The sequence below is a fragment of the Equus quagga genome, chromosome 13, assembly GCF_021613505.1.
Source record: "Equus quagga isolate Etosha38 chromosome 13, UCLA_HA_Equagga_1.0, whole genome shotgun sequence".
NCBI lineage: Eukaryota > Metazoa > Chordata > Mammalia > Perissodactyla > Equidae > Equus > Equus quagga.
The window spans coordinates 100,821,388-100,847,718 of NC_060279.1; the positions used below are offsets into that span (position 1 = coordinate 100,821,388).

General features: G+C 47.5%; 1 protein-coding gene across 7 annotated transcripts in view; it reads right to left on the bottom strand.

Annotated features, from left to right (window-relative positions):
• Positions 1-26,331, bottom strand: part of WDR62 (WD repeat domain 62) — a 46,998-nt gene that overhangs the window by 19,529 nt on the left and 1,138 nt on the right. For 6 of the 7 annotated variants that reach the window (XM_046681104.1, XM_046681109.1, XM_046681107.1 and 3 more), the window contains exons 2-13: positions 24,166-24,257; positions 23,443-23,505; positions 19,314-19,371; positions 18,909-19,079; positions 17,916-18,053; positions 17,309-17,491; positions 15,590-15,750; positions 14,037-14,226; positions 5,024-5,161; positions 3,350-3,528; positions 1,772-1,863; positions 60-185 (exon numbers count right to left, since the gene is read on the bottom strand). In XM_046681104.1, coding sequence (XP_046537060.1) covers positions 60-185; positions 1,772-1,863; positions 3,350-3,528; positions 5,024-5,161; positions 14,037-14,226; positions 15,590-15,750; positions 17,309-17,491; positions 17,916-18,053; positions 18,909-19,079; positions 19,314-19,371; positions 23,443-23,505; positions 24,166-24,257 — 1,591 coding nt within the window. Of the gene's footprint in view, positions 1-59; positions 186-1,771; positions 1,864-3,349; positions 3,529-5,023; positions 5,162-14,036; positions 14,227-15,589; positions 15,751-17,308; positions 17,492-17,915; positions 18,054-18,908; positions 19,080-19,313; positions 19,372-23,442; positions 23,506-24,165; positions 24,258-24,360; positions 24,391-26,331 lie in introns of those variants that run through there. The other variant, XM_046681108.1, reaches the window with a different exon arrangement.

Sequence of the window (26,331 nt, forward strand, 5' to 3'; positions counted from 1 at the left end):
CACTTGCAGCCAAAGGAGCCCATCTAACGAGGCACAGGCAGCGGGAAGGAAAGGCTCACCAGCGAACTTGATGGCTGTGATGGAGGAGGAGTGGTCGTCCAGGGTCTGCTCCAGGTTGTAGTTCTTCTCCACGTTCAGCACGTGGATCAGTCGGTCCCGACTGGCTGAGGCCAGCAAGGTCAGCCCTGCGAGTAGAGAGGGTAGGCCTGGGTGCCCCGGAGGCCACTTGATGCCCAGACCTCCCGAGAGCAGCGTGACCGAGCTTTCCAGGCCTTGAAGAAGGGCTCTTTGGTTCCCTAACTGCAGCCAACTTGCCCCCAGCCCAGAGAGGGGCCACTCCCCTGCTCCGTGTAGTCTTTCCCCAGACCCCCCAAACCCTGGCATTTCACATCCCATGTCACCAGTTCAGGGAGGATGAATCTCAATGGACACAAGGACACTCCTCCACTCGTCCCCACAGCAGACATTCCAGCCCAGCTGAGCACTCCGTCCTGCCAAGTCCGACTCCTTGGCACGCCACGCATGGCCCTGCCAACTTCTCAGCTTCCCGAAAACACTGCCCCCTTATTCTCTGAGCTCTGGCTGTACGGGCCTCGTCCAGGCCCTATCCACCACCTGCTGCCATGCTTCCTTCTGTGCTGGGCATTCCCTGCTGGCCCCTGTGACAGTGTCTACCCTGGTCACCTGGTCTGTCAGAGGCCTAACACACGACCTGAGGTGAAGGGGAGCTCAGGAAAGGTGTCCTGAATGAGGAGAGGTTTAAAGAAAATCCGGTGGGCCAGAGGTGCAGGGGGAGGAAGAAGGAAAGAAGAGCATGAGAAGGTCGTTAACATATCAGGACATAACTCCACCCACGTTCTATTCCTGCCAAAAATGTACCGTCAGAAGCAAATCGTGAGGAAAACAGACAAACCCAATTGAAGGAAATTCTATAAAATGACTGGTCTATATTCTGCAGAATGCCAAAGTCTTAGGGACAAATTAAGGCTGTGGAAATGTTCCAGAATAAAGGTGACAAAACAGCCATGAGAACTAAAGTGTGAACCTGGATGGGAAAAACAAAGGTGCGATAAAGGACAATTCTGCAACAACTGGCAAAACTGGAATAAGGACCACAAGACAGATGACAGTATTTGATCAGTGTACTCTGGTCACATAAATGGATGTCCTCGTCCCTAGGAATGCTCAGAGAGGTATTCATGGGTGAAAGGGCATCAAGCCTGCAACTCACTCTCAAAGAGTTTAGCAAAAGAAAAAAATAAGGTATGCGCTATTCTTTTATTACATGGGGGTGTGTGTACAGACCCAGAGAGAAAGATGGAGAGAGGGGAGGCAGATAAAGTCGACACAGTCACAGGACTCTGTTCCTGTCCGAACAGGAACTAAAAGAAAAAACCTGGGGGACTCGGGGTGAAGAGGATGCAGATATTCATCACCATATTCTTGCAATTTTTCTGCACGTATCAAATGTCAAAATAATTACATTTAACTATCTATCTTCTCCAGCAGAGAGATTCACTCATTCAACATCCACCTCTTTAGCCTGAGCACTGTTCCGGGTGCTGGGGACCAGGGTAAGCAAGTCAAGCTGAGCCCTGCCTGCAGGTGTCTTGCTTTCTGGAGTCCCGATCACCCTGGTCCAAGGGTCTAGTGACAGGGCCTTTACTGAACACAAGCCTCCCAGCTGTCGTTCGCAGCCCCACCAGACACCAACGACTCGTCTCGGGCTCTGCCAGGTGGCCAGTCCCCTGCAGCCCCCACGTGGGCTCACCCGTCTCGGGCTTGGAGTACTCCAGGCACAGCACCTCGGCGTCGTGGGCCTCCACCTTGACCAGTTCATCCATGAAGTGCAGCTCGTGGATCCTAGGGGAGACACACTGCCTACTGTCCCCTGCCCGGAGCCCCCACCCCTCAGCCCCAGGCGCTCTGCCACTGCTGGAAAGGTCAGAGCAGCCAGGTAGCCAACATGGAGAACCCCCTACCCTGGCCAACTAGTGTAGAGACGCCCAATCGCTCTTCTCATCTAGAAACTGCCATCTGGAAGGAAGCAGGGCCAAGCCTAGGAGCACCTCAGTGGGCACCCAGCCCCTTGCAGTTCCATGAGCCAGATCCATAACAGTCCGCTGGGGGAACAGGGGTTAGAGGCAGGGCTGAATCAGAGGTGGTTCCTGGGGGCGGGGCAGGGTCAGAGGTCATACTCAAGGATAGGACCTATGGGTGGGAACATTTGATTCGAATCTCTCATTCTTAAAGGGTCTCCAATCTACACTTTTCTCACATTCTCTCCAAATGAAATCAAAGAGTCAACAAGTCAGCCTGGACTGAAATAAGGAACAGGCATCCCAGCTCCTCCACTCTCTTCCTGTGTGATCTTAGCCTAGCCACTCGGCCTCTCTTGCCTTGGTTAACCCACCCGAGGAGCTAGGAACAGCACTGACATCAGAGGGTCAGTGGGAGGACTGAGTCAGTTGAGACAGCACTCAGGCCAGTGGCTGGCCTGGGGCAAGAGTGCTGTCCCAGGTTAGCTCCTGTCACCGCTTTTGCATTCACGGCAGAGCACTGTCACTGGGAGCAGACCACCAATACAGTCAGTTTGCCTCATGCAGTGACTGATATCAAAACAGTTGCCAGCATTTAAAAACCACAGAACTTCATAGAAAAAAACATCTGCACTTGCTGTTCTTCCTGGACAACGGGAAGAGACGACAACCTGCGCTGCTCGGGCTGCATGGTGGCCGCCCCTTTACGGGCACGTGGTCTACAGTTGCCCTGGTCCCTTCCATCCCTCAACAGCCTCTGCACCCAGGTCACAGCTTAAACCTGGTCCCTCTGACAGGGCTCATATTTGGCCACCAGCTGCTGGGCTGTTAACACCCTGAAAAACCTCTGCAGAGTGGGTAAACAGCCTTAGCGCTCAAATGGCCCATCCTCCTGGCCCCCTCTCCCTGGGTCACCAGGAACCCCAAGCCCTGGCTGGCATCCTCTCTGATGGCTCAGCTGTGGTACCACGTGGCTGGTGAAAGTGTCACCCTTCCCCAGAGCCATGTAAGTTTGCCTGTCCGCCCTGCAGGCAAAGTTCGCATGCCCCAGCTGCTGAGACCTGGTAGCTGCCCTGATCTCAGCCCTTCCAGAAGCTCTTTCTCAGCTGAAGCTCCCAAGACTGTCTGGTCACCAGATGGCTACTCACAGTTCCTCATTCCCAATGCATAACTGGAGGCGCCCAGGCCAGGCTGCTCCCCACCACCCTGAGCGTCTGAGCCTGAGCTAGGAGGTGCACCCTAGACACCGCCCTGAGCCCCCAAGCCCAGGCTGGGAGGTGCGCCCTAGACACCGGCCAGGGCCCACTTGCCTCAGATTTCCACTTCGGTCGCCTGAAGCCAAGTGCTGGCCGTCAGGACTGACCTGCATGACTCGCACCCCGGCCTTCACGTCCAGAGGTGTCCCATTCTCGCTCCCTCGGTCTGGGAAGTGGGACATGTCCTGCAGGTGCTGGATGTCGTTCTCCACATACACTACCTTCAGCAGGGTCTGCAGGAAGCAGGGCTGACATCAGTGCCACAAGAAACTTGGAAGCACCTCTGTAATTGTGTCTCCTGACAGCCAGTCTCCATTCTTTATTAGTAATAGAACTCCAATTTTGACCTGGGAGCTGCTTTACCACTCAGAACAACAACTGTTTCTGACCTCCTTTGCAGCTAGATGAGGCTGTGTGATTAAATTCTGGTCAACGAGATATAAAGCAAGTGCAAACCCTTCTGCTCCTTTTTCTCTGTCTGGCTGCCTGGAACTTGGATGTGATGACTAGAGCTCCGGCAGCCATACTGGATCACAAGGACAAGGGCCACTCCTTCAAAATGGCAGAGTGGAGAGCTGGAAGGCTCCTGGGTCTCTATGGACTTCCTGCAGCTGCAAAACACCCCAGAATGGTTACCTCCAGACTATTTATGAGTCATAAAACCAAACTTTTACCTCTTATTTTGGGTTTCACTATTGTGTGGAGCCAATGTATATGACAGATGCAGAGAAGATGGTAGTTTTGGGAGGGGCATAGTAAAGAAGCCCCTGTTGAACACACCCTGCAGGCATTATGGGCCTTTTTCGTCCCAGCCACACTTTCAGGTTTTCCAACTCACCAAGCTCTCTCCTACCTCAGGGCTTTTGCATAGGCTATTCCTTTGGTGCAGGACCCTCTCCCCTCCCCTCTTTATTCCTCTCAATCCTCCATATCTCAGTTCAGTTGTCTCTTCCTCCAGGAAGGTGCCCCTGATGCCACAGATAAGATCAGATGACTCTGTTTTATGTCCTACTAGTACCTTGCAATTTTCTTTCGTGGTGCTTATCCCATTTGTGATTACATCAGAATCTGTGCAGTTATGGTTCACTGTCCGCCCCCTCGCCCCCACTAGACTGTGGTGCCGCGAGGACAGGAGAAGGGTCTGTCTTAGACACTGACGTGTCCCCAGCGTGCAGCACAGACCTTCGTAAGCATCTGCAGAATAAGCGAACGCATGATTCAGGTCTCAGATCCTCAGCTCCCTCACTGTGCTGGCAACGCCATTCATTTCTTCAGCAAAGTGTCTTCTCCCCAACCTCTCTTCATGGCTCTCTCTGGGATCCTGCTAGCACCTGACCCGAGGCCCCACTGTGTGGCAGCTAGCTAGACAGGGGATGCCCCTGCCTGGTTGGGCCCATCAGGTGTTTTGCCAAGGAGTTCCGACTCGAGACTTGGGCAGCAATTTCATTCCTATTGAGTATGTCAGGCTGCCTAGAGTGGCTGTGTCCGCGCACACCTGGAGAGCAGGAGCTGATTGGCAGAGAGGACAGACTATCCCACCTCAGAAAGAAAGAAAGGGGGAGCGAGGAAGAGGAGAGTGGGAGACAGAGAGTAAGCTGCCTTGGTTCCTGATCCCACCCTAATGAAGCCTAATGCCAAGGTCGCATGAGACTCCCTCCTGCCCGTACAGCCCAGCTTGAAGCAGGTCTCTGTTCCTCCGAAAAGATGGTTCCCAACAAAGCCACTCACATTACTGAAGATGTTTTTCTGCCAGTGAGAGTCAGGGCTGCTATCCATGTTCCAGAAGCGGATGGTGTTGTCTGAGGAACAAGTCAGAAAAGATCCTGATGGCAGACAAGCTCTCTGATCTTCAAACTCAGGATACACCTACAGTTCCCAGAGAACAAGGCAAAGGGCAACTTATTACAACCACTTCCGTGACAGCACCATGATACACTATTGCATTCTGGTGAAAAAAAGTGAGCTGCTGATAAACAGGCATAGCACAATGCCTTCTAGGTTAAAAATAAACACGACAAAAAGGACACAAAATGCTGCCATATACTATCCATGCCCCATCTTCAGCCCAGGCCGTCAAACATCCCCACAAATACATTTCCAAGGAAAACGGGCAACTCAGTCAAAAATCACTAAGCATAAAAGGCAACAAGGTACCACGAGCAAAAAGCAGCAGAAACAACAGATCTAGCTTCAAATATTGGGCTTATCAGACAGAATATAAAATAGCTATGTTTAATATGTTTAAAGAAACAAAAGAACTGTGACAAGATTAAAAGTATGAGGAGCCAAGCAGAAACTATAAAGAATAAGCAGGGCTGAAAAAGAACAAAACAGAACTACTTCTATAAAAGAAAAATAAAACATATTAAAAACCAAAGATTAGACACAGTTGAAAAGAAAATTAAGTGAATTGAAAGACAGAATTAAAGACATCATTCAGAATGCAGCTCAGAGAGACAACATATAAAGACATTTCAAAATACGGAAGACTGGGTGCTGAGAAGATGATGATAACAGCAGCTTAGATTTTTAATCCAAAATCCACACACAAAAAAGAGTAAGCAGGGGCCAGCCCTGTGGTCAAGTAGTTAAGTTCCTGTGCTCCGCTTTGGTGGCCCAGGGTTTCACTGGTTCAGATCCTGGGCGGGCACCTGGCACTGTTCATCAGGCCATGCTGAGGCAGCATTCCATGTAGTCCAGCCAGAAAGACCTACAACTAGAATATACAACTATGTACTGGGGGGCTTTGGGGAGAAGAATAAAAAAAATAAAAATAAAATTGGCAACAGATGTTAGCTCGGGTGCCAATCTTTTTTTTTTGTTGTTGTTAAAAAAAAAGAGTAACTAGACAGCAAAACCAAAATCCATGGACAACATTTACAGACTAACTAGGTGACAAGATAGTCCCATAACTCCCAAATACAAACAGGTAGGGACAAGGTACCACCAGTCATAAGACCTACATGTTATCAACACGTATAGGGGAGAAAGCAGAGAGAAGCAATGAGGCATCTGACAGACCCAGGAACAGGATGACCGCAAAGTAGGCAGCAAATACTCAGTGGAAAGCACAATGGGCCAGAGAGAACAGAGCTGAAACTGGGAGGGTTTTGTCCACTCCAACAGAGGTTGGGAGCAAGGGCTGGGCAGCAAGGTGTGAAGGGGCTGGAGCAGCCAAGGCCCTGTGAACTCTGGAAACCGATCTGCCGGGGCTCCCTTCCAGGACAAGGCCCCACCCTGGGGAAACTGCTGAGAGTGGAAACAGAATTGATCAGGACGAGACAGGAGAGACAAAGGAAAGGGGAGGTTCAGATATAAGTAGAAACGTAACATAAATCAGAACATAATAAGGAAATATCAGAAAGCAACCTGCCCTATTTTTGAACAATACAAACTAAGAGACGATGAGTTCTTTCTTGTGAAGTTAGAAAACCTGTCCTGAACCACACCAACTTCTAAAACTTCAGAAAAACTAGCACATAAAAATCAACAACAAAAAAAGAACCAAGGTCAAGTCCCAAAGTTACTCTTTAAAACAAAAGGAAAGAAAGTAAGCACATCATAAAGACACTTTTATAAACAGATCAGAACTCTAACTTACTATTTCAAAAAGAGCTAAAAGATACTAAGAAAATGATCTAAGATATGAAAAAGAACCTAAATGATAACTACAAAAACTCAGAGACAAAGTGATAGAATTCAAAGTTAGAAATAAACGCAGAAATCATTTCAGAAATAAAGGCCAAATTAGAAGGAAGCCAAGAGGGAATAAGCACAAAAGATAAGGTATTAAGAAAGGTGAAAAGGAGGAAATTATTAAAAATCAAAAAGAAATGGTGAAAGAGATAAAAGAATTCAAGAAAAAGTGACAAATATTGAAGCTAGGCAAAGCAGATCCAATTTACAGATAACAGAAATTCCTGAAGAAAACCAAATCAAAGTAACAGAAAAAAACACTAAAATCTATAATTCAAGAATATGGCTACCTATAAAAACCAACACCAAGATGTACTCTAGAGTAAAATTACTAGGCTTGAAAGAAAATGAAAGAAATCCTTCAGACTTCCAGGCAAAAAACAGGCAGTGACTTACAAGGCGAAGAAGGACATCAGACATCTCAATAACTGTAAGAAAATGGAGCAACATATTTAAGATAGACAGGAAAGAAACGTGAGCCAACAGGCTGGCCCAGTGGCATAGTGGTTAAGTTCATGTGCTCAGCTTCAGCAGCCTGGGATTTGTGGGTTTGGATCCTGGGTGCAGACCTACACACTACTCATCAAGCCAGGCTGTGGTGGCATCCCACATACAAAATAGAGGAAAACTGGCACAGACTTTAGCTCAGGGACCATCTTCCTCAAGCAAAAAAAAGAGGAAGATTAGCAACAGATGTTAGCTCAGGACCAATCTTCCTCACCACCCCCCCAAAAAAGAAGTGAGCCAAGCAATTTTTTATCTAGCAAAAGTGATTTTCAAGTATAAAGGGCAGGGCCAGCCCCGTGACTGAGTGGTTAAGTTTGTATGCTGTGCTTCAGTGGCCCAGGGTTTAGCCAGTTCGGATCCTGGGTGTGGACATGGCACCGCTCATCAAGCCATGCTGAGGTAGCATTCCTCACATCACAACTAGAAGGACCCACAACTAAAGTGTATAACCATGTACTGGGGAGATTTGGGGAGAAAAAGCAGGAGAAAAGAAAAAAAGATTGGCAACAGTTGTTAGCTCAGGTGCCAATCTTTAAAAAAAAAAAAAGGATAAAGGGCACAGAAAAAAGATTATCATAATGCAAAAACTCAGGAAATAGTGTCCCCATGAACTGTTCCTGACAAATCTACTAAGAATGAGCTTCAGATAACAAAAATGACTAGAGAGACATCGACACAAGGAGATGAGGATTAAATATATAGTCGCTTGTGGAATTAATAATAAAGGAGGATCAAGGGACATCACCAAAAATGGCAAAGTGGGAACTCCAAAACGCTGTCCCTCCGCCAAAACAACCTTACGCTGGCAAAACTGCCAGAATCAACTTTTTCAGAACTCTGGAATCTAACTTATAATAACCAGGGGAATGCTTAATGAGGAAAGAAGCTGCTGAATTTTGGCATTTAAGAAAATCAGTGACAAATCATGGCTGACCACTAAGATAACGGAATAGAGACTTCAGTGCCCACATGTGGCACATGACAATAACACAATCTTTACAAAAATAGTTTAGAAAAGTCAGTAAGCAAACAATTACAACCCATAACAAGCTCTGGGGAGGAGGAGAATATGATTTCCAGAGTTATCACATTATAATATTAAAAATACCAGTTTTTAACGAAAAATATGAGACAGGCATGCAAAAAATGAATAGTCCATTCACAGGAAAAAACAAATTAACAGAAATTGCTAACTAACAGAAACTGAAGAAGCCCAGATTGGACTCATTAGACAAAACCTTTAATCAATTGTCTTGCATATTCTGAAAGAGATCAAGGAAATTGTGTCCAAGAAATAAGGAGAATAATATCTCATCAAGTAGGGAATATCAATAAAGAGATAGATCGCTTCTCGGCCTTTTGGCTAAGATCAAGTGTAATAAGGAGATAGAAATAATAAAAGGGAAACAAATAGAAATCTGGAGCTGAAAAGTGTAACCACTAAAATAAAAAATTCACTAGGGCTCAACAGTGGATTTGGATTTGACAAGCAGAAGGAAGAATCAATGAAGCTGAAGATCAATTGAAATTACGTAGTCCAAGGATCAGAGAGAAAAATGTATAAAGAAAAATGAACAGAGCCTAAGTTACCTATGCAACACCATGGAGAATATGAACATACACATTATGGGAGTCCCAGAAGGAAAGCAGAGAAGGAAAAGGGCAGAAAAAACATTTGAGGAATGGCCAAAACTTCTCAAATTTGATAAAAGACATGAATCAACACATTCAAGAAGCTCAAAAAGCTCCAAGACAAACTAAAAGAGATCCACATCGAGACACACCACAAATTAGTGAAAGCCAAAGCCAAAGGGAAAATCTTGAAGGCAACAAGAGACAAGCAACTCATCCTATACAAAGGATCCTCAATAGAATTAACAGTTGATTTCTCATCAGAAATCATGGAAACCAGAAGGTAGGGGGACAACATTTAAAGTTAAAAGAAAAAACTGTCAACCAGGAATTCTCTATCTGACGAAACTATCCTTCAAATGGAAGGCGAAATTAAGACTTCACAGATGACAAAAGTTGTGGGAATTTGTCGCTAGGAGACCTGCCCTACAAGAAATGCTAAAGGGAGTCCTCCAGGGTTAAGTGAAAGGACATGAGACAGAAACTTGAAGCCATATTAAGAAATAATGAACACTGGTGAGAGTAATTATATAGGTAAATATAAAAGCCACTATTATTGTGTTTTTTGTTTGTAACTCTTCTTTTGCTGTATGATTTAAGAGACAAAGACATAAGACAATAATTATAAATCATTGTTAATGGGTATACAATGTATAAAGATTTAATTTGTGACAATAACAACATAAAGGGAGGGACAGAGCCATATAAGAGCAGAGCATGTGCATACTACCGAAGAAAGGTTAGTATTACTTCAAACTAGTTTGTCAAAAATTTAAGATGTCAATTATAATCCTCCAGTAAAAAAATAACTTTAAAATATACAGGAGAGGAAATGAAAAAAAAAAAAATGGAACACTACAAAAAATTAAACACAAAAGAAAGCAGTGATGGGAGAATTAAGGAACATAAAAGATATAAGATAGAAAGCAAATAGCAAAATGGCAAGAGTGAATCCTGCCTTATGAATAATTACTTTAAATGTAAGTAGATTAAACTCTCCAACCAAAAGGAAATAAGTGGCAGAATGCATTACAACAAAGATCCAATTATACGTTGTTCATAAGAGACTCACTTTATATCCACAGACACATAGAGGTTGAAAGCGAAGGTATGGAAAAAGATAATCCACACAAATGGCAACTAAAAGGGAGCTTCAGGTATCTATAGTAGTGTCAAACAAAATAGACCTTAAGTCAAAAATGTTACAAGTGACAAAGAAAGACATTATACATTGATAAAAGGGTCAATCATCACGAAGATATAACAAGTATAAATACAGACTCATCTAACAACAAAGACCCAAAATACATGAAGCAAAAGCTGACAGAACTGAAGGGGGAAATATACAGTTCTACGATAATAGTCGGAGACTTCAATATTCTTTCCGTAAACAGACATATAAAGAATATTCCACCAAAGGGGCCAGCCCCATGGCCAAGTGGTTAAGTTCATGCGCTCCACTTCAGCGGCCCAGGGTTTCTCCAGTTTGGATCCTGGGCATGGACTTGGCACTGCTCACCAAGCCATGCTGAGGCGGCGTTCCACACAGCACAACCAGAAGGACCTACAACTAGAATATACAACTATGTACTGGCGGGCTTTGGGGAGAAGAAGAAGGAAAAAGATTGGCAACAGATGTTAGCTCAGTGCCAAGCCTGAGAAAAAAAAGAATATTCCACCTAATAACTGCAGAATACACATTCTTTTCAAGTGGACATGGAACATTCCCCAGAAAAGACCATATATTACATCACAAAATAAGTCTCAATAAATTTTAAAAAACTAATCACACACTATTCTCTGACCACAACGGAATGAAACTACAAATGAATAACAGAAGGAAATTTGGAGAATTAACAAATACAGCCACGCACTGCATAATAATGTTTCGGTCAGTGACAGACCACATAGACGACAGAGATCCCATAAGATTAGGAGCATAGAGCCTAGGTGTGTAGTAGGCTATAATGACTAGGTTTGTGTCAGTACACTCTGTGATGTGTTCATACAATGACGAAATTGTATAACGACGCATTTCTCAGAACGTATCCTTGTGACTGACTGACGCATGACTGTACATGGATATTAAACAACACACTCTCACACAACCTATGAGTCAAAGCAGAAATCAAAAGAGAAATCACAAACACTAAAATGGCTATAATTTAAAAAAAAAAAAGGAAAATAACCAGCGTTGGCAAAGATGTGGAGAAACTGGAACCCTTATGCATTGCTGGTGGGAATGTAAAACGGGGCAGCTGCTGTGGAAACGTTAGGCGGTTTTTCAAAAAGCTAAACATAGAATTACCATAGGACCCAGCAATTCCACACTTGGGTATACACTCAAAAGAATGAAAAACAGATGTTTAAAAAAGCTTGTACAGGAATGTTCACAGCACCATTCACAATAGCCAAAAGGTGGAAAGAACCCAAGTGTCCATCAGCTGATGCAGAGATAACCAAATGTGGTGTTATCCATACAATGGAATATTCTTCAACCTTAGAAAAGAAGGAAATACTGATAGATGCTACAACATGGATGAACCTTGGAAACATTACGCTAAGAGAAAGGAGCCAGACATACAGTTCACATATTTTACGATTCAATTTATATGAAATATTCAGAACAGGCAAATCCATAGTGACAGAAAGCACATTAGTTGTTGCTAGGGGCTGGGGGAATGGGAATGGGGAGTGATTGCTTAATGGGTAGAGTTTCCTTCTGGAGTGATGAAAATGTTCCAGAAACAGATAGTAGTGATGGTTGCAAACACTGTGAATGTACTAAATGCTACTGAATTGTACATTTTAAAATGACTTAATTGGTAAATTTTATGTTATGTATATTTTACCATAATATATATGTACACTTATACCCCCCAAAACAAATGGAGTCAAAAGGGAGAGAATATAGTATTAATGACTACACAATCGGATCATATAGACACAGTTCAATTATTTTTAAGATTGGGGGAGAATGGAGAGAACATATGCAAAAAAAATTGTTTTAATTGTTTTCCAAATTGAGTACTTGTCCTTCTTAGACTGTTGTTTGTATAATGCTGGAACAAGTAAATGACTAACTGTGGATATTCTAATTCCTCCATCCCCTACATCTTTGAGAACTAGGATCCTGGAAGGATCAATCCAATGGCTATGAGCAGCTCCAGCACCCAGACTGTACTGTGAAATACCAATATGAACTGGAAAAAAACAAACTAGGACTTCCTCAAAAAATGGCTGATTCCGGGTCTGGGACAGGAAATGTACGAGATGAGGCTGGAACATCTCATCTCAGATAGTAAGGTAGTTATCAGACTATGAAGGTCATGTTCAAAGGACTCAAGAGCCAACTTGAAGAGGCTCCCACTGGTCAAAGATGGGACAATTTGAGCTCCAGTAATGTTAATAGTTGCAATGGATTAAAATATATCCAATATATTTAAATATATGAGTTTGTAATGATATTAAATAAAAACAACTAGTTACCTTTAGAGGCAGGGAACCAATTCATTATCTTGCAAACTGGTAAATAAAGGGAAAGAATCAAGCATCTATCCTGCCTTTCCTATATGAAGTATACCACTGGGTGACCAAATGGTAGATGAGGGGAAGTGTCTCTTCATATTAGTAGTCCAACTAACAAAAAGAAATGATAGAATTAGAATAGCACCATATTGCAGGCCCCAATGAATAAATGGATCTAGGCATTAAGCATCAACAGTTGCCAACAATAATCGATAAACTGTACATTTTTGTGTGTGTGGTTTTCTAGTTCTGTTTTATTTAAAAAAATATGAAAGAGAGAGAGAGATAGGACATCAGAGTTATAGAAGAAGAGAGAGAAAGGGATAGAGGCAACTCTTAAATAGGTACTGGCTGAGAATTTTCCAGAACTGACAAAAAGATCCATCCACAGATATTTTTGTTGAGGATATACATATATAATAGGGAGATGCAAAGAAATGAACTGAAATACTAAACTGAAAACAAGAGTGACAGTGAGAGAGAGCAGGATTGGGGGGGTGGGGAGGTGATCAAAATAGATGTTAGCTTTATCTGTAATATTTCAGCTTTTTTTAAGAATATATTTATATATAAATTTTAAAAATTATTTTAAAAACATTCTTGTTAAGTGAGAAAAGTGCTATCAACAGAAACGTCAGATCCACAAAGGCAGATGGATTCAAGCAGTCAAAGGGCTGAATAAGCTTATTCAAGAGAAGTCATTTCTCACAATCCTGAATTGGGCCACTGACAAACATTCCTAGTAGTAAGAAATTTCCAGCAAAAAAAAAAAAAAAAGTAGATATGATTCTTTCTCTACCAGTTGTCTTATCTGTAAGGAGTACTTAGAGCAGTTTCAGAGAATAAAGAATGCCCACGGAGTCATTCTCAGAAAATAAAAACTTCTTCAACACTTAAAAAAGAAAAAGCACTACGCTCCCCAAATGGCCTCCTGTGCAGCTCTCTGAGGCACACATGCCCCTGCTCCTGGACCTTCGCTCTTCCTGTTCTCCCTGGTGGTCACTAGCCTCAGTCCCTAACTCCCTGGAGGTCTCTGCTTGAATGTCACATCCTCAGAGAGGCCTCCTAAATCATGCTCCTCTCCAGAACAGCACACTCCACTCCCCTTTCCCCTCTGCTGCTTTAGCTTTCTCAGAGAGGTACTGCTACTTGGCATATTACGTATTGATGATGTTTATGGGTTGACTCTCCCACCCAAATGTGAGCTCCATGAGAGCAAGACTTTTGTCAGTTTCTTTCCCAGTTGTGTCCCCAGCACCTGGCACATAGTAGGGGTCCACGAGTATCTTTTGAAGGAATAGCTGAATGGGTTTCCCAAACTCTGCGGAAACCCCAGTTGGGGCTGAGCAAGGGCGGGGGGAGGATGAGCGGGGCTCACCTCCACATTCCAGACGTAGGAGCTGTGGAAGAGCTCTGACCACATCTTGCCTACTTTGTTGATGTCTTTGACATCCCAGATGTAGATGCTGTGGTCCTTATACACGCAGGACAGCCACTGGTGGATGGGGTCGAAGGTCAGCGCCACTGTATCTGGGTAGACTGCTTCTGCCTTCCTGTGGAAGAGGAAGCTAACAAGGCCACACGAGTCATCAATCACCATCAATGTCACTGTGAGTAGTAACAGCTGCCTCTGTGACACTCCAGCTGTTTTATGCCTGGCAATGCCATGGTAGTCCATCTCTCCCACTCCAACTCCACTTCTCCCTTTCCTCTTCGTTTTGCTTCTAATAGAGATTGTAAACTGGAAGCTTCTGCTTGGCCCTGAGAGCATTTGAATTTTCGACTCCAGTTAACACTTCTTTCCCCTCATTTCACCCAACCCAAGCTTTGTCCTCCCTGAGCAAGGAAGGGTAATGGGCATATACTCAGGCCGTCTCTCTTGTCAGCCCCACCAAGACACGATCAAAACTCCGTGGGGCCTCCTCACAATGGCTACAGTGTACTGAGCACCTCCTGTGTGCCGAGTAAGAGCTTTAGCTGCACTGAATCCCCACGACCTCTATGAGAGGCAGGGGCTATATTTTATAGATGAGGAAACTGAGGCACAGGTTGATACACTGACCTGCCCGAGGGCACATGGCAGAAGGTGGCAGACTGGGCAGCCTGGCTACTATAGCACACCACTGTCTGTGGGTTGCTGACCCACTCTCTCTTTCCTTTGGGACAGCCAGTTGCCCCCTCTAGGCTCTCTCTTAGAAAATGTACCCAGGAGCTAATGTCCAGCAATCTACTAAGAGGCGGCCCCAGGTATCCAGCACCTCCTGGTTAGGAAGCCCCCTACCCCACAAAACAGACTCACAACAAAGGGGAAGACAGGCCACAGCTCAGCGCTTCCACCCGCTCTCAACGTGGCAGCCAGAGGATCTAATGCTCAAGGCCTGACCATGTAATGCCAACGCCTGAAACCCCCACTGGCCTCCCAGGACCTCAGAATAGACTACACGCTCCTCCCGGCAGCCTCCGTCACTGCTCACACCTGTCTCCTACCACCCTCCCCTGGCATACTGGACTCTGCCACATGGCCCGTAGCTGTTCCCACAACATGCCAAGCCCAGCGTGCTGTCCCCTTAAGCCTTTCCACATGCTGTCAGGACCCAGCTCTCCACACGGCTGGCTCCTTGTCACCAGAGAGGTTTCCCCTGGCCACCCAATCATCACAGCCCCACCCCCAGGCACTCTCCTTTCTGAGTCCCTGCTTTATTTCACCAAAGTGTTTATGACTATCTAAAATGATCTTATGTACTTGTTTCTCATCGAGCTCCCTCACTAGACTGCAGACTTCATGGTGGCAGAGCTTTTGCTGCCTCATTATAGCTGTATCCTGCTTCCAGCCCAGGGCTGGCCAGATAGGTAGACTGATCTGGAAGCATGGATGGACACCAGCAGACAGACTCTGGGTGGGCCCCTCTCCCTCCCCTTGTGGGGTAGTACCTGGGCTCCAGGCCCTGCGCCACGTCCACCCCGAGGTAGTGTGGCTTGGGCAGGTTGGCGAGGTAGTGCAGGCTGTGGGCCTGGAAGATGCGGACTATCCCATCTGTGCAGCCGCAGAAGATGAGCTCCTGGCTGACACAGAGGCAGGAAGACAGGGAGACCTGTGGGGGAAGAGGGGACCTAAGTGGACTTGGTGCTTTGCGTGGCCTGGTTCAGGGACATGGCGACTGACAGAACAGCCTTGGGCCTCCTGAGAAACCTTATAGTTTCTTGGGTCTGAAAAGCCCATTTTAGCAAATTCTAAGATATGTGAAGTCAGGATACAGCACACAGACAGTGTGGAAGGAAACATGCCGGCAGGCAGACAGATGCATGACCTGGGAGAGAGCTGCTATCTACAGAGGAAGTCAGCTGGGGGTGGAAAATACCTGTTTGGCAGGTTGTGACTTCAGGTAGGTCACTTGCAGTAACAGGGCTGAAATCGAGCTTAAATTTTATTTCCTACTGCTCAAAAACAACTTCATAGATCATGCTTAATAGCAGCATAGAAAAACGTTTCTGTACACAGGAAGACACGCAGACAGAAGGGGCAGGAAGTGCAAGACGTCCTGAGATAGATTACGGGAGTTTTCCCAAAGCCAGAGGGACTAAATTTCTGAGTTGTTTAGATGCTCAGGGACTAAACAACCATCTGTCAAAAGCTTCTGCCTTGCTTAAAAGTTGCATAAGTTCTAGCAAGAGGATTCAAATAAAAAAAAATGATATTTAACCACCTAGGAAAGACAGATAAAACTCAGAATTCTTCCCCATGCCTGATACCACGCCATTAACCCTAAAGGTGAGCTCTGGAGGGGAGTCACAAGAGCAGGAACAGAAAAAGGAGGGACCCGCCATGCTCCTGCTGACGGCCAGACAGGCATCCAATCTTGGAATGGGGAGACAGCCTGGACTCAAACCCTCAGATCTCCAAGAAAAGTGGTTCTGCAATTTATTGATATACCATCCTTTAGTTTAAAATGTTATGTACTTTGTATAGCCTTTTCTGACTGAAAAATTAAATCAATGATCCTTTAGATTAAAAAAAAAATGGGGCTGGCCTGGTGGTGCAGTGGTTAAGTGCGCATGTTCTGCTCTGGCGGCCTGGGGTTCACCGGTTCGGATCCCAGGTGCGGACATGGCACCGCTCGGCAAGCCATGCTGTGGCAGGCGTCCCACATATAAAGTGGAGGAAGATGGGCATGGATGTTAGCTCAGGGCCAGTCTTCCTCAGCAAAAAAAAAAAAAAAAAAAAAAGAGGAGGATTGGCAGCAGATGTTAGCTCAGGGCTAATCTTTCTCAAAAAAAAAAAAAAAAAAAGTAGACCTCCCATGCCAAGAGTGGTCAATGAAAAGACGTGTAAACTGGATCAAAGAGTGATGGGGAAGTAATCGTAACCTTGATCCCCGTTACAGGGTACCCGGCACTGTGCTAAGTCCCTTATATGTGTTATCTCATGTGACTCCCTTATCAATTGTGAGATAAGGCAGCGGTATTGCCATCTTACAGATGAGGAAACTGAGGCTCAGAAAGGGAAAGTCACTCACTGGAGTTGCACAAGTAGAATCTGAAGTCAAACCCAGAGCTGGTGCGATCAACTACCAGGCAGGAACACTGCTGAGTGTCCCTGGAGACACGTCATGGGAAGTTTCCCCCACTGAAGGCAGAGAGGGAGGGGGGTACCTTTAGGTTGATCCACTTCTCTAGTACCCTCTTCTCGTTGAACTGGCAGAGGAGGCCCGAGTAGGACACACAGAAGGTATTGCCTGCCATCCGGCCCCGGCCACAAGCCACACCACAGAAGACGTTGTTGTGCAGCTCACCCAGGATGCCTGAGCGCCCCACGAGGGGCACCGTGCCCGTCACCTGGAGGCACAGCAGAGCACAGTGAGAAACCGTCCACAGGGCCTAGCCCCCAGCAAGGTCCCACTGGGCCTCTCATGAGCAGAAGATACAACACAGCCAAACAGAGGACTCCAAGAAACTCCTCCAAGTGGAGGAGAAGGGAGGGAAAAACAGAACACACACTTCCAGGCAGACTGGCTGGAAGGCGGCAGTCCAGGAACAAGGTCTGGCCCCGGAGTTGGAGCACGGAGGGCGTCGGGGGAAGTGTCCCAGCAGGGCCTGCCAGTCAGCACCTGGAGAGCAGGCTCGGAGGCAGAAGCGGACCCCTGAGAGGCTGGACACCTCTGAGACCACTGCCCCCAAATCTCAGGTAGAAACAGGAGTCCATGCTGTCCCTGATGGTTTCTCCCCGGGCCTGGCTGGGGTGGCAGGGACAGAAACTCACCTTTGCCTCAGTGGAGACTTCCAAGAACCAGAACCTCACATGCCGGTTCCCAACGGTGACAAAATAGCTGCTGTCCTCGGAGAAGGAGAGGGCGATAACTCTGCATGAGACCTTGTTGGAAGCCACCAAAATGCCTTTCTGAAAGAAGCAATACAGAGAAGTTCATGCCAGTAGCCACCTGACCAGACTGTCCACGGCTCTGCCCTCAGCCCTGCCTCTCCGACTCTCCCTGCTCCAAGTCCGTCTTCCCTGGGCCCTCCTGGGAGCCGCTTTACGGGGCAACCTGTGTGTGGCACTCTCCTCATTCCCAATACAGAGGAGACTAAGCCTAGGAAGGTTTCCATATGAGACTAAGTTCCAGAGCTCTCCTCAAGAGTCCAAGCTCTGCAACCCACACACGGTGTCGAGGACAGTCACAGCTGGGAGGAAAGGATGACACAACCCATGGCTACCACACACAAGGCTCACTCTGGGCCCTGCTGAGCCCTTCACAGGATAACTCAGGGAATCCCCTCAACAGCCCTATAAGGGAGGTGCTTCTCCCTCAGCTCGGCTAGGCTCAGAGTGGGGATGTCATGTGCTCAAGGTCACACAGCAGATTATGAGCAGAGCCAGAACTTAGCAGCCACTTCTGCTGATTCCAAGGCTTCCCCGAGCTGTTCCAAAGTCCAGCCTTCATATTGACTCATTGAATTCTCACAATTCAGGGAGGCAGAGACATCTATATTCATTGTACAGAAGAGGAAACAGACTCAGGGAAGGTGGGTCACTTGCTCAAGGCCACGGCTGGTCAACATAAAAATAATTATATAATCCCACTAGTTGGGAGTTTGTCATTTGCCCTACAGAAGTGCCTAGAACAGGGAGCAGCACGTGGTGGGTGCTCAATAAAGATGTGCTGGGTAAGCGAGTACTTTGCCAGGTTATCTCATCTAGTTCTCCAAGGCCTGAGACTCAGGCTGCCCACCCCGACGCCCACGAGCTGGCTCTCACCTTCCAGTCCCAGACGTTGAGCACCATATCGTGCTGGTAGCCCATGGACACGATGTGCTTCATGTTGGGGGAGAAGGCCACACAGGCCACGCCGTATTTGTGGCCCAGCATCTCTGCCACCTGACTCTTCTCATCCACGTCCCAGATGCGCACGGCAGGCCTGTGCCCGTTCTGGGGAAGGTGGGGCCATGACTGCTGCTGGCTCTGCTCCAGGCAGGTCTAGAGGGGCTGTCAGGGCTGACGGTGGCATTGCGCCAGGGTGGGCCCAAAAAGCTCCCCCCGAATCTGCCACAGGGCTTTTCTGTCCCAGGAAGGAGCTCTTCCAGGGACTCCGCAGGCCTGCTGGGCACAGAAGGAATGGCCCCAAGACCCCTCCCTACCCACTCAATCATGGTCACAACTCACCTCCCCCGTCACTATGTACTTCCCATCAGGGGAGAAGGCCAGAGCACTCAGAGACTTCCTGGGGACAAGGAAAGGGGTTGACCACTGGTCCCACTGAGGGGGCAGCCAGACCCCAGCCTGGCTGCGCTCACAGCACTCTGCCCACTCTCACTCCCAAAGAGGCCAGAGAGGTGAGCGCCAGCTGCTCCCACAGAGCCCGCGCAGCCTCCATGCCTGCCCGCACACAGCACTTCCCTGCATTCCCTGCGGCCAGGAGGAGTGGGTGCAGTCCAGGGGATGGGTGCTTTGTAAAAGCAAGGGCCCTTCCTCCCGGAAGCCCCAAATCCAGATGGGGTGGACACTGTAGGGGGCCCTCCTTCCTCTCCCTCAGCAGGGGTGGGCTCTAAGACCCCATCCACCCTCTAACCCTGAGAAATTCAGATGCAGGAAATATACGGATCTGGCCTGTGGGGTGGTGCTGAAGGGAGGACCCCACAGACATCGTGCTGAGACAGCCTGCAGCGTGTGTGCCACTGCCAAACACTCAGGTGTTCTGGAAAACACGTAAACAACCAGCATGTCTCTGATACTCCCAGGGAGCCCGCACAAGGCCTCAATGACCGGACTAGTTTGCACACTTTTTGGGCAGCAAGTTTCACCATTCCAAAACTGTTGTTTTTTTCTCTCCTTCTTCTCTTTTAATCCTGTTTGTACCTCTGTTCCTTAACAGTGTAGTAATTGCCTCCCTCACACGAGTAAACTGGCATGCAGAAAACTAAGTGAATGCTTCTGAGTGAATCTCTGACAATCTCACAGAACACTGATCACATCGACTCAGGCCTCTGGTGGCTTCCTAAGGCTCCTTACCGTAGCAGACAAGGGGGCCGCCTAGGCAACACCACTCGCCCCCCCTCCCTCACCGACGGACTCCCAGTTTTCACCGGGATAGCACCATCCCCAGCTAGAGTGTACTTCCTCACCTCTCTCGCAGCTGCACAGGCACAGCTACGCGGCTGAGTCTAGCTAAGGAGAGGTAAGCTGAAGTGCTCTGTGAGGCTCTCAGAAAAATTTCTCAAAGGGAACGTTCTGCCTTGCTCCCCACTCGTTCCCCTTCTGAAATGAAGACAGGACAGCCAGACTCCATCTTGGACCATGAGGCGACCTCAAGAACAGAAGCCTCACAGTAAGCGTGGCACAGAATGACAAAAGGAGTGGGGTCCCTGTTACTCGCAGAGACACCAGCCCCCTGGGTGCCTGCCTCCACCTTAGGTGCAGGAAGAGCACATCCTTGTGTTCTAAGCCACACTTGTGGGGTTTCTGTAGCCTGCAGCTACTCCTAACCTGTCGCACGCCCCGATCCTGTGCCCAGCCCTCTGCCAAATGCCGTGAGGGCATCACTGCACTGACTCCTCACACATGCTCCGTGAAGCCAGGACTCTCGTTAGCCAGTTCTGAGGTGCGGGGACCTCAACACAGGGAGGTGCCCTGGCCAAGTTGACCTCACCAGACAGGGCAGAGCCCTGGCCTCTAAGCCCGTGGTTCTCAGTCCTGGCTGCACATTAGAATTCCCTGGGGAGCTTCTGAAAAACGTCAAAGCTGTGCTGAGACGAGTGAGTGAAAGTTTGGTGAGGAACAGGGAAATATTTGCAGTTTCAGAGGAGCTTCCCCCAAGCTACTCACTGATTACAAGGGGGAAAAGAGCAGCTTCACGGGGGAGAAGCCTGGCAGACACCATCTTAACCAAGAGCTCAAAGGAAACACCACCAGTCAGGGGAGAGATCAATGCTGTGCACTTCCTGAGAGAATGCCTGAGAAGAACGCAGCATTCCTTCTGAGAACCTGAATCTATCTATGAGGAAACATCAGACAAACTCAACGTTGGGACATTCTAAAGATACCTGGCCTGTACTCCTCAAAAGCGTCAAGGTCATGAAAGTCAAGAAAAGATGGAGGAATGGCTTCAGACTGGAGAAGACTGAAGAGACAACAAAATGCAATATGTGATTCTCGACAGAATCCTTCTGCTATATGTTCTTGGGACAAAGGGTGAAATGTGAATGAGGAGTAGATGGTATTGATGTACCAATTTTAACGTCCTGATTTTGCTGAATGTACTATGGTTTTTAAGGATCCTGCCTTTTTTCTTTGCAGCAAATACACACTGGAGTACTTAGAAGTACAGGGACATCAAGTCTGCCACCTCCTCTCAAACGGTTCAGAAAAAAAGTAATGTGTATAGAGAATGATAAAGTAAATGTGGTAAAACGATCACATTTCGGAAACATGGATGAAAGGCGTACAAGAGCTCTTTGTACTATTAAGTCTGAAATTATTTCAAATATAAAAAGCTCAAAAATTGCCAATGCCCAGGCCTGGCTCTAGACTAACTGATTCAGCCTTCTGTGGGGCTGAGGCCCAGGGATCAGGGGGCTGAAACGCAGCCAGGGTGAAAACCTCCACACAGGCCACACCGCCTCCTAAGACAGACCCACCAGTGGTTGAGAGTGACACCTCCATGCCGCCTGCTTCAGATCAAGGTTATTTACTCCACTGTCTACAGCAACCAGGGAGGCAACAGGGAGGATGAGAGGAACTGGCCCAGGGGGCTCTGACAAATGCCACCAGACTCCAGCCCATCGTTGCCACAGGAGGAATGTGGGCCCCAGGGGCCAGAATCTCTCACTTTTCCAAAATGAGAGGGCATCTGGATTCCTGTGTAAAAAACTTTAAATGTTGTCAACTAGTCCAATCTTTCAGACATACTGTGTCAGACAAGTCCATGGGCCTCTAGTTTGCGACTGTTGCCAAGAAGTGTCTCAGCTGAGAAGACGTAGTGAATAAACACTTGAGCCAGGACTGGAATCCATCCACCTCTGCCCTCACCACCAGGGACAGAACCCACAGCCAGGAGCCAAAGTCCAAGAAGCCCCTTCCAAGAGGGAATCTGTATCTGTCACGCCACAGGGACCTGCCATATCTTAAGGACTGTACCTTATGGACCATAAGGGAAGAAGAAAACTCACATCTTCGTCCACCTGGAGAACCAGGCCAAAGGAGCTAAGCTTGAGCTACACCACGGAGTGATATTTTTGCAGCATTTATGAAATAAATAATGGCAGTGGGGTGCCTCCCAAAGGTCACAACCCAATTGGGACCAAAGCCCCAGGACGACACAGTGATCAATCAGTCCCAAAGCAGACCCCAGGGCACCAACTGGGGCCTGCTCAGAACAAGGGCCTTCTCCAATAAACTGGCGGCTGGAGGATCCTTCTACAACCCAGATCACATTCATTCCTTCAGGAAACAATAAGTGCCATCCATGTGCTAGACACTGCTCTAAGGGAGAGGGACACAGGTTGAACTAAGACAAAGTCCTTGCCCTCAGAGAGCTCACACTGTGGAAAGCAGACTATGGAGGTCATCAGTGAGGAAATTGGACAGAACATCAGAAAGCAGAACATTTTGTGGAGAAAAGTAAAACAGAGAAGGGAGATAGCACATACTGGAGGGCTGCAGTGAGGAAAGCCGATCCCCAGCCTGTGAATGCCCAACAGTGCACTCTTTGCAACAGTATCCAACCCCCTTGCCAAGGCACGTGTGACGTGGCTTCAGCCTGTTCCAGCCTCATCTCCCCCTCATCCACACCTCCATTCAGGCACATGGATCCTTGGCTGTTCCTCAAACCCGAGATTCTCAGTTACTGCAGGGCCTTTGCTCTTGCTGTTCCCTCTGCCTGGAACGCTCTCCTCCCACCTTCACAGGGCTCACCCCCACACTTCCTGCAGGTCTCAGCCCCAGGGAGGCCTTCTCTGAGCCCTCTGATGTGGCTGCCCGCACTACTCTCTGCCCGCAAACCTGCCCTAACACATCCCATCATCTCCGCCACAGCAGTGGTCACAGTCGGCTAGTAATCTGCCGACTGGTTGAGTCTGTCTCCTCCACTGAGCTGTCAGCTCTACGAGAGCAGAGGCTCTCATCTCTTTGGTTCACTGCCGTGTCCCCAGCACCTGGAACAGTATCGAGCACGGAGCAGACCAATGGGTGAGTGAACGCATGAGTCTCCCATCCGCAAGCACTGCCAGGCAACGTGCGGGGAGGATGTGCCAGGATGCTGGGCCCACCCCTACCCCATGCCCAGGCCCCAGCCTACCTGGCAGTATTAAAAATGTGCTGCTGCTTGTTCTCCTTGGGGTTCAAAATCACCACCACACAGCTGGGAAGAAAGAGGAACATGTGCCCAAACTCAGGGGAGTACTGGGGCCTAGGGACAATTCTATTCCCAACACAGGTGCCCACATATAAACAAGGCTCCCTCTGAACAGAAGATTCTCTGGTCTCTTCCTCCAGGTGTCTATGCTGAGAATTCTAGGGCACTTCACATTATTATTATTATTATTATTCTGTCACTAAACAGAAACCAAGACCTCTTCTGTGGAAATCATTCTGTCAGGCCCTGGGCTAATCAGACCTTACTTCCACAATCTCTTTAAATCCTCACAACTGCCAAGTGAGGTCAGAAGTCAGTCTCATTTTATAGACGAGGAAACTGAAGCCCAGAGAGAAGTCCTTTGCCCAGGGCCACCTAGCTGGTCAGGGACAGGGTGGGGATGGTCGGAAAGGGGCATATAGGGTGGAGTTGAGACACAAATCCAGTTTGCCTGCTATCGCAGCTTGAGTCTCAACCACCTATCTTCCCCAGGATCGCTGCCACCCCCTACCTGCAGTCATGATGAGGCCTTCATGGCCCTCACTTCATACCAGGTACCAATCTAGACACAGATGGGCCCGTGGAATCCTCTCCACAGCCCTCAGAGGTCAGCAGCATTATCTGCATTCTGCAGGTGGACAAGCCAAAGCCCACCCATTCACTCACCCTGCCAGGTAGGCCACGTGGCCTGTGCCGGGGTCACAGGTTAGGCCATTGCTGTTCTGAGCTGTGATGCCGAGCACCTTCTCGAGTGACACCTGCAGGGAAAAGGCCCCAGTCAGAAGCACCTGCCCCAGCAGGGCCCAGTGGCACAGCTGCCTCAGCCACCCATTCAGATCCTGTTATATACACTACACTCACTGAGCTTCTAGTCATGCACCAGCAGCTCACACTCGTTCTCCTCAGTGTTCCTTTGACAAATACACAGTGCTCAGTGAAGGGCACAGAATGGTGAGGAAGAGAGACAAAACTCTATGCCCTGTTGGAGCTCACATTCTGGTGGTGATGAGACGGAGGACATGGAAAATGAACAGAACAAATATGTAAAATAAACGCCAGGCAATGACAGGAGCAACAGAAAAAAAACAATGCAGGGAAGGAAACTGGGAGCGTGGGGGAAGGGAGAACGCTTCCGTGAGGTGACATCTGAGGAAATCTCTAAGTATTTTACACAGATGAAAGACCTGGAACCCCACATCAACCCAAGGAAGAAGGCACCAATATCGGCCCTGTTTTACAGATGAGGACACTAAGGCCGAAGGTCCCAGCCCTGTGGAGTGGCAAGTTTAGGCTATAAACCCTGGTAGTCTGGCTCTGAAAAGCACTTTGGGCCCTGCAGGGGACACAGCAGTGAGCCAAAGTGGACACTGTCCAGTCCCTCACCAAATTCATAGTCTAGAGGTTCGATAAGTAAAGAAACAGGTGAACAATCACATTTAAAATGAAAAAAACTCTCTAAGCAAAGTAAGTTAAATGGGCCAGTCCCCACCATGGCTGATTAAACAATTTAGAGTACGGACTTGTAGAACTGTGACATTTTCACATTTTGAATAGATGAGTTTCCAATTATTACAAAGTAAAACATTCTCAATTAAGTCCTTGGCCTCAGAAACGAAAGGCAAACAAGATACTAATAGCTAACATTTAGTGCGCATTTACCAGGAGCCAGGCACTGTTCCAATACCTCTAACTGTGTTGACTAATTAATGCTCACACTAACCCTGTGATTTGGTCACTACTGGCATCATCCTCTCCATCTCACAGATGCGGAAACAGAGGCCCAGAGGGGTTACCCATCCAGGAAGGATCAGTGCCAGGACTCTAACCCAGGCACCCAAGCAGTGGCATTCACATGGGTTTTATCTGTCAATCAGCATTACTGAGAATTAGTACAACTGGTCATGTTTAGACTAGGTTTTTTGCAAGCCAGATGGACTCTGCGCAGCCAAACAAGAAAAATAAATAAATGATATCAATTAACCAAAATACACAATAATAACAGTCGTAGCTAACACTAACAAAGTACTTGCAATGTGCCAGGTATTGTTCTGAGTGCTTAAGATATGTGAGCTCACTTAATCCTCAAAAATACCCTATAAGGGAATATTCATACTATTATCGTCATGTTATGGATGAGGAAATTGAGGCACAGGAAAGTTCCTAGCAGGAAGAACAGAATTTAAGCCCAGGCAGGCTGGGTCCAGAGGTGGTGCTCTAAACTACCTTGCTGTACTGCCTCTCTGAAACTGCTACCGTTATTCCACTCTTCTGTACATTCACTTTCAGAAACACACAGATGAGGGCTATGAAGTGCAGGGCACTGGGTGAGAGATTAAAATGGGTGTCTGCTTTAGGCTGGGGTTCGAGAAGGCTTCTTGGGTTGGGATATTCAGGCTGAGACCTGAGAGACGGGGAGCCAGCCAGGTAGACTGCAGCAAAAAGCCCAGACAGAGGACTCATGAAACACAAAGGTGAGGAGGCAGGAAGAGCCTGGAGCCTCGGGGAAACAGAAAACAGGCCAGTGTGACTGAACCCTGGTGAGCAGGAGGACAAGAAGGTACAGCCAGAGAGGTGGGCAGAGGCCACTTGCCCAGGGCCTTGGAGCCAAGAGTGGATGATATCATCAGAGTGAGAGGAAGCCAAGGGGCAGGAACAAGATCCAGCAGCAGCTACCATGTATCCACCCTTTACCTGGACTCTGGGCCCTATTCACAATTTCATTTCAGCTCTCTGCAGCTCCACGGTATAGTTATTGTTATCTCCATTTTGTAAAAGCAGACTTTGTGGCTCAGGGAATTGGAGAACAATTTTTTAAAAATTGCTGCTGTGCTA